This window comes from Etheostoma spectabile, unplaced genomic scaffold, assembly GCF_008692095.1.
Source record: "Etheostoma spectabile isolate EspeVRDwgs_2016 unplaced genomic scaffold, UIUC_Espe_1.0 scaffold00009394, whole genome shotgun sequence".
NCBI classification, from domain to species: Eukaryota; Metazoa; Chordata; class Actinopteri; order Perciformes; family Percidae; genus Etheostoma; species Etheostoma spectabile.
In genome coordinates this window covers 24,276-38,642 of record NW_022603698.1, presented here as the reverse complement: position 1 = coordinate 38,642, position 14,367 = coordinate 24,276, and the positions used below count along the sequence as shown (strand labels likewise).

The window sequence follows — 14,367 nt, the reverse complement described above, 5'->3', positions numbered from 1 at the left end:
AGTCACACCTGGAGCCGTCTCTACAGTCACACCTGGAGCCGTCTCTACAGTCACACCTGGAGCCGTCTCTACAGTCACACCTGGACCCTACAGTCACACCTGGATCCGTCTCTACAGTCACACCTGGATCCGTCTCTACAGTCACACCTGGATCCGTCTCTACAGTCACACCTGGAGCCGTCTCTACAGTCACACCTGGATCCGTCTCTACAGTCACACCTGTGATACTCTGTGATAAAGAGGAACTGGAAAAACTATAATGTTGCCACATAACCAGGCCTATCCCAACCAAGCATTACAACACACACACACTCTCTCTCTCTCTCTCTCTCTCTCACACACACACACACACACACACACACACACCACACACACACACACACCAAAGAATAACAGGAAAAACCCTGATGTCGCCACACCTGTATCCCGACCAAGCATCTCTGCACCAAACACCTGCACAGAACGCGTGACTTTAACGCCGCCTGATTATTTCCATAAATAAAGTCACTCACTACAGAGGAAATAACAACACGGATGTTGGTTGTAGAACATGGCTGATAATCTACAGTTCGTAGCCATTTATGTCAATAACAGTGTTAAGTATGCGTAGTTTGCGCCGTCTGAAGTTGGCGGAGGCGGTCGGACATCCATTAATCCGCTGTATTAGTAACACGTAATCATATTAATTATTCGGGACCGGGGGTTACTACGTGGATTTGATGAAAGCCGAATGAGTGAGTGAGTCCTCCCCCCCCCAGGCCGACATGTTGCTGATGCTAGCCCCGCTGTGACACGGCCAGCCGACCAAAACATTATTAAATCATCTACGTTTTTAAACGGGATTCGGCGGAAACCGCAAATTAAAGCTAGCGAACCGTGACGGAACCGAGCTGTGACGTTGCTCTAAAATTACAAATAACTACATTTCAGCTTGGTCGTGAATACATTTTTTTTAGTTAATCTTCCAGCTGTAAATAATTGATTATTTAGTTTCCCAAGAGCTAAGGGGGATCCCGGGGTGAGCGGAATTAACTGCCGGAGCTAGCTAGCCGGCTAGCGGTTAACCAGGAAAACGCCCAACAGATAACCCGTCAGACACGGAGGTTTTACCGGCTTTCACACATCCCCCCCCCCCCGCAGGGGGGCTAAACCTGTGCTCTTTTAGGTTTAATCCCCAAATAAAAACAAAATATTCAAATGATGCAGAAACACAGGCAGGAAACAGGAGCGTCGCTCAGCTAACGGTCGGCTAGCTGAGGTTAGCATAATAGCGGTTGTGGTTAAAAGGGATACAGCTGCGGCCGGAAGTTACGCAAATATACGCTATTTCTCACAAAACCTAGCCAGATTTAATAACATTCTGCCACACAGGAAACGCAGTAGTGTTTTTACCAGATATCGATATGAATCCTAAAATTAACGAAATGTTTTGGGGCCTAAAATTAACTGTCGTCGCCGTAGCTGTATCCCTTTTAGCTAGCATCAACCGCTGTGTAGCTAGCATGTTAGCTTACACATAGATGATGGACATGAAGTGCATCAGCCACAGCACGAAGAAGAGGATGAAGCCGAACACGGCCAGTCCCTGCATGGCGAGATCCAGCACGTCCATGGCGGTCAGTGGGGGGGCCGGAGCCGGGGGCCGGCTGGGGGGTGGGGGGGGTCACACAGCCGAGGGTCCGAGTCCGGGTGCTCCGAGCGCGGCTTGTCTAACCAAAGATCCGGGTCCAGGGTCCAGCGGGGGATGTCAGAAAGTCAGTCCGGGTTCAGAGGCTCCTTCAGCGGGGACACAGAGACCGGCTCGGCCTGGTGGAGCAGGTGTCCGGGAATCGGTGCTCCTTCACGGGTTTGACAGTCACCAGACCGACCGTCGGTCAGCTGACCAACTGTGGACGGGCACTGATCAGCGAACATGCCACTTCCGCTATCCTTCAAAATAAAAGCTTTTGAAAAACAACATCAGCTTCAGTTAACCCTCATGTTGTCCTCATGTTGTCCTCATGTTGTCTTCATGTTGTCCTCATGTTGTCTTCATGTTGTCTTCATGTTGTCCTCATGTTGTCCTCATGTTGTCTTCATGTTGTCTTCATGTTGTCCTCATGTTGTCTTCATGTTGTCCTCATGTTGTCCTCATGTTGTCCTCATGTTGTTTCATGTTGTCTTCATGTTGTAATCATGTTGTCCTCATGTTGTCCTCATGTTGTCCTCATGTTGTCCACATGTTGTCTTCATGTTGTCTTCATGTTGTCCTCATGTTGTCCTCATGTCTTCATGTTGTCTTCATGTTGTCTTCATGTTGTCCTCATGTTGTCTTCATGTTGTCCTCATGTTGTCTTCATGTTGTCCTATATCGTTATTTTTGAATCCCCAAAATAATATGATTGATTCCACACAACGCTCATTGACAAATACAAATCTCTACTTTCAATAATTTTCGGGCGTCTTATTCAATTTCATAGCATTTAAAAACAAATTGAAGTGTTTTTAACAAGAAGATATGCTGCTCTATACAGGCTAAAAGTAGTGATTATTTACAGGAGTCTGGTGGAGATATGCCTCTATACCGCTAAAGTAGTGATTATTACATGGAGTCTGGTGGAGATATGCTGCTCTATACACGCTAAAAGTAGTGATTATTTACATGGAGTCTGGTGGAGATATTCTGCTCTATACACACTAAAAGTAGTGAATTTACATGGAGTCTGGTGAAGATATGCTGCTCTATACACGCTAAAAGTCAGTGATTATTTACATGGAGTCTGGTGGAGATATGCTGCTCTATACCGCTAAAAGTAGTGATTATTACATGGAGTCTGGTGGAGATATGCTGCTCTATACACGCTAAAAGTAGTGATATTTACATGGAGTCTGGTGGAGATATGCTGCCTCTACACGCTAAAAGTAGTGATATTTACATGGTGTCTGGTGGAGATATGCTGCTCTATACACGCTAAAAGTAGTGATTATGTTACATGGAGTCTGGTGGAGATATGCTGCTCTATACACGCTAAAAGTAGTGATTATTTACATGGAGTCTGGTGGAGATATGCTGCTCTATGCACACTAAAAGTGCTGATTATTTACATGGAGTCTGGTGCGTTTGGGGATGGAGATTTCGGGCTGTTTTATCTTAAAAGTGAAGGCAAGAATTTAATTTTCTTCAAGAGTTTTATAAATAAAGATTAGACAAAAACATTTTACACACTAGTTTATTGGCTTTATGTTTCACTTAATACACTTTTAAATGGACTCATAATACAATTTAAAGTAATTAGTGAGTGTGGATACTACACGTGATTAAATTAGCGACGTGTGAGAAGCTGAGTGGGGAACAGCTGTTCAGAATCTATTCGATGACATCACCTGATAAGCTCCGCCCACACAGGTGAGTCAGAGGAACAGGTAATATTTTATCTGATGTTCCATCGGAAATAGTTCCCCTTCATACTGATTACAGATTACACACACACACACACACACACACACACACACACACAACACACACACCCACCCACACACACACACACCACACACAGAGACACACACAGAGACAAAGACACACACACACACACACACACACAGTCTTCATCCAGACATTAATTCAGCGTGAAGATGAAGGCTGGTTGCAGCTCTAGCTGTTAATAATCTAGAGTTGTGTGTCTGTGTTGTGTGTCTAGAGTTGTGCGTCTGTGTTGTGTGTCTGTGTTGTGTGTCTGTGTTGTGTGTCTAGACTTGTGCGTCTGTAGTGTGTGTCTGTGTTGTGTTTCTAGAGTTGTGTGTCTAGAGTTGTGTGTCTAGAGTTGTGTGTCTAGAGTTGTGTGTCAGGAGGAAGTTTGTTGTGCGCGGCCCACCAACACTCAGCGTTCTCCTTCCAGCTCGACTCCTCGGTGTCGTACACTTCCTGTCCATCAACAACAACAACATCAACAAAAACATCAATAACATCAATAATAACACGAATAACGTGTGTGTGTGTGTGTATGTGTCTCTGTGTGTGTGGTGTGTGTGTGTGTGTAGTGAGTGTGTGTGGGTGGGTGTGTGTGTAGTGTGTGTGTGTGTGTGTGGGTGTGTAGGTGTCTCTGTGTGTGTGTGTGTCTCTGTGTGTGTGTGTAGTGTGTAGTGTGTGGTGTGTGTGTGTGTGGGTTTGTGTGTGTGTGTGTGTGTTTCTCTGTGTGTGTGTGTGTGTGTGTCTGTGTAGTGTGTGTGTGTAGTGTGTGTAGTGTGTAGTGTGTGTGTGTGTGGTGTGGTGTGTGTCTCTGTGGGTGTGTGTGGTATGTGTGTGTCTCTGTGTAGTGTGTAGTATGTGGTGTGTGTGTCTCTGGTGTGGGTGTGTTGTGTGTGTAGGGTGTGTGTGTTGTGTGTGTGTGTGTCTCTGGTGTGTGTGTGGTGTGTGTGTGTTCTGTTGTGTGTGTGTGTATGTGTGTGTGTGTGTGTCTCTGTGTAGGTTGTAGTATGTGTGTGTGTGTGGTGTGTGTCTCTGTGTAGTGTGTAGTATGTGTGTGTTGTTACCTTCTTCAGATGGGGACCTGGACCTTCAGCGGGTGATGCAGTGCTGGATCGCCTGCTGACCGTACTGCCGGTGAGGAGACGAGAGCCATGACAACACTGGCCTCTCCCACCTTACCCACCTGAGACAGGAAGTTCACCGTCAGGGGGGGGGCTGTGTGTGTGTGTGTTCTCTGTGTGTATGGGTGTGTGTGGTGTGTGTGGTTGGTGTCTCTCTGTGTGTGTGTCTGTGTGTGTGTGTGTGTCTGGGTTGTGTGTGTGTGTATCTCTGTGTGGTGTGTGGTGTGTGTGTATGTGTGTGTGTGTGTGTGTCTCTGTGTGTGTGGTGTCTCTGTGTGTGTGTCTGTCTCTGTGTGCGTGTGTGTGTCTATGGTGTGGTGTGTGTGTGTCTCTTGTGTGTGTGTCTGTCTGTGTGTGTGTGTGTGTGTCTCTGTGTGTGGTGTGTCTTTGTGTGTGTGTTGTGTGTGTCGGTGTGTGGGTGTGTTCTGTCTGTGTGTGTGTGTGTGGTGTCTCTGTGTGTGTGTGTGTCTTTGTGTGTGTGTGTGTGGTGTGATGAGGAACTGTTGATAATCAGCTGACTATCAGCTGGGACACACCACCACGGTAACCATAGCAACACGCCGCCTCACCCGAGCCGGTGGTGAACACAGACGTGCGTCACGGTTGGCCAGCGCCCTCTGATGTCATCACACAGCTTCCTGAACTCTGATTGGGCCATGGGCTCGTACGCCTCGTACTCCAGACCAATCACCTTCCTGCTGTCAACCTCGTCCTCGGGTCGTTCCTACCACACACACACACACAGACACACACACCACACACACACACAGACACACAGACACACACACACACACACACACACCACACAGACACAGACACAGACACACACACACACACACAGACACACACACACACACACACACACACACACACACACACAGACACAGACACACACACACAGACACAGAGACACACCCACACACAGACACACACACACACACACACAACACAACACACACACACACACACACACAGACACACACAACACACACACAACACACACACACACACAGAGACACACACACACAGACACACCACAACACACACACACACACACACACACACACAGAGAGACACACACACTAGATGTTAAATATTTGTGAAACTAATGTCTGAGAGAAATATTAATTAATTAATTAATTATATTAAATGAACCTATAAAAACAGAAATGGCTCCACAGGAAGCACTGCTGACGGAGTCCACCACTTCCTGTACGGACAGCCAATCACGGCTCAGCTTGAAGACGTCTCGCCGCTCCTCCGACTCGGCCATCTGAGAGGAAGAAATCATCCTCATCATCATCATCCTCCTCATCATCATCATCCTCCTCATCATCCTCCTCATCCTCATCATCATCATCATCATCATCATCCTCATCATCATCCTCATCCTCCTCATCATCATCCTCCTCATCATCCTCATCCTCCTCATCATCCTCCTCATCCTCATCATCATCCTCCTCATCCTCATCATCATCATCATCCTCCTCATCATCCTCCTCATCATCATCCTCATCATCCTCATCCTCCTCATCATCCTCCATTCATCATCCTCACTCCTCTCATCACATCATCATCCTCCTCATCATCCTCCTCCTCCTCATCATCATCATCCTCCTCATCATCCTCCTCATCCTCATCATCATCCTCCTCATCATCATCCTCATAATCCTCCTCCTCCTCCTCCTCCTCATCATCATCCTCATCATCATCATCCTCATCATCATCATCCTCCTCATCATCATCATCCTCACTCATCATCCTCCTCATCCTCATCATCATCATCCTCCTCATCATCATCATCCTCCTCATCATCCTCCTCATCCTCCTCATCCTCATCATCATCCTCCTCCTCATCATCATCATCATCATCATCATCATCCTCATCATCATCCTCCTCCTCCTCCTCATCCTCCTCATCATCCTCCTCATCATCATCCTCATCATCCTCACTCCTCATCATCCTCCTCATCATCCTCCTCATCATCATCATCCTCATCCTCCTCCTCATCATCATCATCATCCTCCTCATCATCATCCTCATCATCCTCCTCATCATCCTCCTCATCATCCTCCTCCTCCTCATCATCATCATCATCCTCCTCATCATCCTCCTCCTCCTCATCATCATCATCCTCCTCATCATCCTCCTCATCCTCATCATCATCATCATCCTCCTCATCATCATCCTCATCATCCTCCTCCTCCTCATCATCATCATCCTCATCATCATCATCCTCCTCATCATCATCATCCTCCTCATCATCCTCCTCATCATCATCATCCTCCTCATCCTCCTCATCATCCTCCTCATCATCATCATCATCATCATCCTCCTCATCCTCATCATCATCATCATCCTCCTCATCATCATCATCATCATCATCATCATCCATCCATCCTCCTCCTCCTCATCATCATCATCATCATCATCATCATCCTATCATCATCTCCTCCTCCTCCTCATCATCATCATCCTCCTCATCATCTCATCATCATCATCCTCCTCATCCTCATCATCATCCTCCTCATCTCTCCTCATCATCCTCCTCATCCTCCTCATCCTCTCCTCTCATCATCATCATCATCATCATCTCATCATCATCATCCTCATCATCATCCTCCTCATCCTCCCATCATCATCATCCTCATCATCATCATCCTCCTCCTCATCATCCTCCTCTCCAGAGTGAGAACTCTCTTCTCTACTATCTCTGTTTACCGCGTGACTCTAGCCTCCGCTGAGCGGCGGTACCACGGCAACCTCGTCCCCGTCTCCCAGAGTCACCACCTGGTCGCCGATGGCAACGTACTGATGACGCACCGCCAACACCACCTGATCCTGCAGGACGGAGAGTCTAAAACACACACACACACACCAGCACGCAGACACACACACGCACACACAGAGAGAAGACACACACACACACACACACACACCACACACACACACACACACACACACACACAGAGAGACACACCACACACACACACCAACACACACACACAGAGAGACACCACAAACACACACACACACACCACACACACACACACACGCAGACGCAGACACACACGCAGACACACACACACACACACAGACACACACACACACACTTTATCTTTTTATTTATGTTTCTTCTTCTGCATTTTAAACCTCGCTGAGTGTTGCGGTACCTCGGGTGTCGCCGTAGCAACAGTGTCCAAAGGTCCCGGCTGCTGATTGGTGTTGGCACGGCAACAGCCTCTTCCTGCTTCAGTCCAGTCAGCTCGGCGCTCTTAGCGAAGAACAACAGCAACACCTGAAGAAGAAGAAGAACACCTGAAGAAGAACAACAGCATCACCTGAAGAAGAACACCTGAAGAACATCTGAAGAAGAAGAAGAACACCTGAAGAAGAACACCTGAAGAAGAAGAACACCTGAAGAAGAAGAAGAACACCTGAAGAAGAACACCTGAAGAAGAAGAAGAACACCTGAAGAAGAAGAACACCTGAAGAAGAAGAACACCTGAAGAAGAAGAACACTGAAGAAGAACACCTGAAGAAGAAGAACACCTGAAGAAGAAGAACACCTGAAGAAGAACACCTGAAGAAGAAGAACACCTGAAGAAGAAGAAGAACACTGAAGAAGAACACCTGAAGAGGAAGAACACCTGAAGAAGAACACCTGAAGAGGAAGAACACCTGAAGAAGAACACCTGAAGAAGAAGAAGAACACTGAAGAAGAAGAACACCTGAAGAAGAAGAAGAAGAAGAAGAACACCTGAAGAAGAAGAACACCTGAAGAAGAAGACGAACACCTGACGAAGAAGAAGAACACCTGAAGAAGAAGAACACCTGAAGAAGAACACCTGAAGAAGAAGACCTGAAGAAGAAGAAGAACACCTGAAGAAGAACACCTGGAGAAGAAGAACACCTGAAGAAGAAGAAGAACACCTGAAGAAGAAGAAGAACACTGAAGAAGAAGAACACCTGAAGAAGAACACCTGAAGAAGAAGAACACCTGAAGAAGAAGAACACCTGAAGAAGAAGAAGAACACCTGAAGAAGAAGAACACCTGAAGAAGAACACCTGAAGAAGAACACCTGAAGAAGAACACCTGAAGAAGAAGAACACCTGAAGAAGAACACCTGAAGAAGAACACCTGAAGAAGAAGAAGAACACCTGAAGAAGAAGAAGAACACCTGAAGAAGAAGAACACCTGAAGAAGAACACCTGAAGAAGAAGAAGAACACCTGAAGAAGAAGAACACCTGAAGAAGAAGAACACCTGAAGAAGAAGAACACCTGAAGAAGAACACCTGAAGAAGAAGAACACCTGAAGAAGAACACCTGAAGAAGAACACCTGAAGAGGAACACCTGAAGAAGAACACCTGGGGGGGTATTTTACGCGATGACGGAGGACTGAGGGAGACTCGTTGTCTTGTTGCGTATTTACGTCACTTCATAACGTTCCCATGGCAACAGGGAAACAGCTGTAGACGTTGATCATCTGCTGATATTTGGGATTTTGTGATGATGTCATACAGCTCAGAGATCATCAGCCCCCCCCCATAAATATGCAGACGTTATTATTTATATTATTTATATTTATATATTTATATTATTTATATATATATTAGGGCTGTCAAAAATAGTGCGTTAACGACGTTAATTAGTTGTTTGTTGTTAATTACGTCATTTTTTTAACGCATTTCACGCATGCGCAGTGTGACAAATTATTCAGGTCAGGAAAGTGGTCGGGAGCTCGAGGCGAGATGGAGCAAGGTGAGCAAGGTGAGCAAGGTGAGCAGAGTGGCAAGGTGAGAAAGGTGAGCAAGGTGAGCAAGGTGAGCAGGGAGAGAGTGAGCAAGGTGAGCAAGGTGAGCAAGGTGAGCAAGGTGAGCAGAGTGAGCAAGGTGAGCAAGGTGAGCAAGGTGAGCAAGGTGAGCAAGGTGAGCAGAGTGAGCAAGGTGAGCAAGGTGAGCAAGGTGAGCAGAGTGAGCAAGGTGAGCAGAGTGAGCAAGGTGAGCAAGGTGAGCAAGGTGAGCAGAGTGAGCAGAGTGAGCAAGGTGAGCAAGGTGAGCAAGGTGAGCAAGGTGAGCAAGGTGAGCCTATTGACGGATTCAAGTATAAAAAGGATGATGATGGGACAGGTAACAAGTACAAGGTTATTTGCAAGATTTGTAACAAGGAGTTTCAGGTGCCATGGCAACGGCAGACATGCGTGTGCTGGGCCGTCGGGTCCAGACCACGCTGAATGTTCCCAGGCCATCAACTAAATCAACCTCAGATCATCTGACCAACACAAAAGCAAAATGGATTGCAAAGGATTGTAGACCCATTAGCATTGTAGAAGACTCGGGTTTCCTTGATGTTTTGCGAGTGGCGTCTCAGGACTCGTCCTCTAAGCCCCCGTCAAGAGACACGGTTATGACGAAAATCCACGAGCTCTATGAAAACGAAGAAGAACAAAGGAAAGAGGTCTTGGCTCAAGTAAATCATATCGCCCTGACAGGAGACCACTGGACCTCAGAGAGCAACAACAGTTACCTCGGAGTAACGGCGCATTTCATCAGGGACACGTGGGAACTGAAGTCTTTTGCGCTGACTATATTAAAAACCGAGGAGTGTGATTTAGCGGAGGCTTGTGAAGACCAGTTCCTTCCTGTTGCACGTGAGTGGGACATCGAGGGCAAGACGACATCGAGGGCAAGACGACATCGAGGGCAAGACGACATCGAGGACAAGACGACATCGAGGGCAAGACGACATCGAGGGCAAGACGACATCGAGGGCAAGACGACATCGAGGGCAAGACGACATCGAGGGCAAGACGACAACCATTGGGACTGACAGTGCACGCAACATGGTTGCCGCAATTCGACTTACACGCTATGAACACATGACCCGTGTCGCTCACACGGTGCAGAGAAGTGTCACGGTGAGTCTTGCTGACAGCGGCTTTGTAAATGCTTCGGCCGAGGCTCGCAAAGTTGTCGGCCATTTTAAGCACAGCCCAGCAAATGCTGCGGAGCTTCAAGCACAACAAGTCACCTGGAACAGAAGAACGAGCCATGGATCCAGAATGTTCCAACACGTTGGAATTCGACGCTGGAAATGGTCAAGCGCGTGAGCAGAAAGAAAGAGGCTGTGATCGCAGCCCTGGACCATCAGGAGCACAAACTGGTTCAGCCAACAGAGGCTGGAGACCCTTCTAGAGCCATGCAGGTAAATCAGTCTGGAACTTAGCAAATAACATGGCTTTGATTATTTTCTGGAATGATTAGTCAAATATCAATAACATGTATGTATGTAAAAAATAATAATGATGATGATAATAATAATAATAATAATAATAATACTATGTTGATAACCACTGTTCTAATAATACACTGTCTCTGTGTGCATGAGTGTGTGTGTGTTTCTGAGCTCCTGGGTGGAGAGGCCTACGTCTCCTGTTCTGTGGTACTACCTTCTCTCTGCCACCTGTGATGAGGACCCTGCATATGTGGTGAGATTCAAGACCAAGTTCAAGGAGGACCTAGCATCCCGTCAAGAACAGCTCAACCATGCATGGCTCCAGATTGCTACAGTTTTGGATCCTCGTTTCAAAGACTTGAAACGCCCAAGACGGACAGGGAAGAGGTGTGGACCACACTTGAAGGGATGCTGCAACAAGAATCCCCCAGAAGGTCTTCACAGACACATGATGATGGGCCACCCAGGAAGAAAATCAGCCTTCTACAAATGGACTCCGATTCAGAATCAGAAGATGAAGAGGTCCAACCTGCCATCCAGAGGTACAGAGCAGAGCCCACCATTAAACTGGAGGACTGGCCGTTGAGGGGGTGGGCATCTCATTCAGGAGCCCATGAGAAGCTGGTCTCACTAGCTCACAAACATCTCCTGGAACCACTGTTCCCTGTGAACGGCTTTTCTCAGTAGCAGGTCCCGTTGTGAACAAGGAAAGCTCAGCTTTACTTTCAGAAAATGGGAACAAGTTAGTTTGGCTCAGCGACTGGCTGAGAGATGATGAAGCTCAGTGGATTAGAAAGGTGACGTCCAAACAAAGAGACCAGGTCCAGTGCAACATGTTCTAGTAGTTAGCAACGGGATTAAAGAAGGGAGGAAAAGGTGATAGATTGTTCTTTGGTTTGATTTAAAAGTTTTATTGAAAATGTTTTTTTCCACATAAAAACGCAACAGATGACTCAAATTGGGCAAAAATGTGGAAGGCCACTGTTATGATTTGACTACATGTATTGCTTTCTGTTCCATTGAAGACTGTAAACTACATCCTGGTTAAGAGGAACGCCAAAGAGGAAGCGATGGGACATTACAAAGACCAATATTATGGTGTGTATGTTTCAGCTTGATTTAAACCACCATTATTTGGCTGTGTTAATAAACAGACATAATATGAAATGATATCTGTCCTGTTATTTATTTTGGTATGCATTTCAGAAAAAATGGTAGGATTCAGGGTAATTGCAAATAGTGATTAATCCTGATTAATCCACTGAAAATTCTGATTAATTTGATTTAAAATGTTAATCATTTGACAGCCCTAATTTATATATTTATATTTATATTATTATATTATTTTATATATTTATATATTTATATTATTTATATTATTTATATATTTATATAATTTATATATTTATATTATATATTTATATTATTATATATTATATTATTTATATTTATACTATTTATATAATTTATATATTTATAATTTATAATTTATATAATTTATATTATTTATATATTTATATTATTATTATTTATATTATTTATATTATTTGTATTATTATATTATTTATATATTTATATTTTTATATTATTTAATATTTATATTATTTATAATTTATATTATTATATATTATTATAGCTATTATTTATATTTAATTTATATATTAATATAATTTATATTATTTATATATTTATATGATTTATGTATTTATATTATTTATATATTTATATATTTATATTATTTATATATTTATATTATTTATATTATTTATATATTTATATTATTTATATATTATATTATATATTATTTATATATTTATATTATTTATATATTTATATTATTTATGTATTTATATATTTATATTTATATTTTTATATATTTATATTATTTAATATTATATTTTATATTATTTATGTATTTATATTATTTATATATTTATATTATTTATGTATTTATATTATTTGTATTATTTATATATTTATATTATATATGTATTTATATTATTTGTATTATTTATATATTTATATTATTTATATATTTGAGGAGGGAGAGACTCCTTTAAAAAGGTTGTTAACCAGTCACGTGTCAGTTCTGAACTCGGCTGGAACACAACACCCTGTTAATATGTTAATATTAATAACAGGCCTACAGTCTAATATTAATATAATAATATGATAGTCTAAGGTCTAACGGACTGTCCCGGTCCCGGTGGAGGGGACACGGTCTGGTTGAGGGGACACGGTCTGGGTGGAGGGGACACGGTCTGGTTGAGGGGACACGGTCTGGTGGAGGGGACACGGTCTGGTGGAGGGGACACGGTCTGGTTGAGGGGACACGGTCCGGGTGGAGGGGACACGGTCTGGTGGAGGGGACACGGTCCTGGTGGAGGGGACACGGGCCGGGTGGAGGGGACACGGGCCGGGTGGAGGGGACACGGTCCGGGTGGAGGGGACCGGTCTGGGTCGAAGGTCCGGGACCGCCTCCTCGTGTCTGTCACGAGGGATCAGACATGCTCCTCCCGCTGCAGCCAGTCTCCGTACCGAAGTCTCCCATTTTAAACATTTCTTACTTGTTACCAACATAATATTTATCTGAACCAAGGCGAACTTGCTCCTATCATTAAACCATAATCCAGCTTCAATTCGGCGCCCATATCTCTGCCACCTGACCCTCGCGCACCACCTTTTCCGGCCGTTTGTTTCCTCCACCTGGAGACGCAGGTCGCGCTCGTGGACGCGCACCGCGCTGTTAAAGGAAGCGGAAACGTGAACGGACCCTGGCGCCTCTCTCCCGCCGTGAACAACGAGCTGGTGTTCTCATCCTGAACTCACCTTGGCCGTCATGAAGGCGCGTGCAGGTCGCTGAACATGTGGAGGAAGTTTCCTGTGTGTTGACCAGCTGACTGCCCCCCCCCCCCCTCTTCTTCTCTTCTTCTTCACCTTCTCTCTCCGGAGCTTGAAGGCGCCCGCCGCCATCTTGTGACGGGAGCGTGTAACAACCACCACTAATCTTTATAAAAACTTTATTTAATGAACACAAGAAGTTCAACAATGTGTAACATGATGTTAATATACATGAAATACATAATTTAGGCGTTAAAATGCTGTAGATATAGTAAATATATAGAGTGATCTAGACCTGCTCTATCTGTAAATTAGTGTGTGTGTGTGTGTGTGTGTGTGTTGAGAGAACTTAAAGCTGCAGTAGGGAGTTCTGAGTAAACGTGGACTTAGCCAAAAAATTTGAACAAGCACACCTTACAGGTCCCTCCCCCTTGCTCTCTGCTGCGCTACAGCCCCCCTCCACAGCTCTCCTCCACAGCTCCTCCCTCTACAGCTCCCCTCACAGCTCCTTCCTCTACAGCCACCCCTCCACAGCCCCCCCTCCAAGCTCCTCCCTCCACAGCTCCTCCCTCTACAGCTCCTCCTCCACAGCTCCTTCTCTACAGCTCCTCCTCCACAGCTCCCTCCACAGCTCCTCCCTCCAAGCTCCTCCCTCTCAGCCCCCCTCCACAGCTCCTCCCTCCACAGCTCCTCCCTCCACAGCTCCTTCCTCTACAGCCCCC

General features: G+C 45.1%; 1 protein-coding gene across 4 annotated transcripts; it reads right to left on the bottom strand.

The window, feature by feature from the left end:
• Positions 1–297: 297 nt before the first annotated feature.
• On the bottom strand, positions 298–13,726 carry mocs2 (molybdenum cofactor synthesis 2). 4 transcript variants are annotated; one of them, XR_004329446.1, is made up of 7 exons: positions 13,634–13,726; positions 7,741–7,865; positions 7,289–7,424; positions 5,722–5,858; positions 5,136–5,290; positions 4,510–4,628; positions 3,648–3,901 (listed from the first exon to the last, which is right to left on the bottom strand). XR_004329446.1 is itself a non-coding variant. In XM_032508820.1 (4 exons), exons 1-3 carry the CDS (start codon positions 13,643–13,645, stop codon positions 7,298–7,300), a joined length of 264 nt encoding a protein of 87 aa, XP_032364711.1. In that variant the 5' UTR covers positions 13,646–13,726; the 3' UTR covers positions 298–313; positions 7,289–7,297. The 4 variants fall into 4 exon arrangements, 1 of the variants encoding a protein (XP_032364711.1); XR_004329445.1 differs by having other exon boundaries at positions 5,722–5,839; XR_004329447.1 differs by lacking the exon at positions 5,722–5,858.
• Positions 13,727–14,367: the final 641 nt, after the last annotated feature.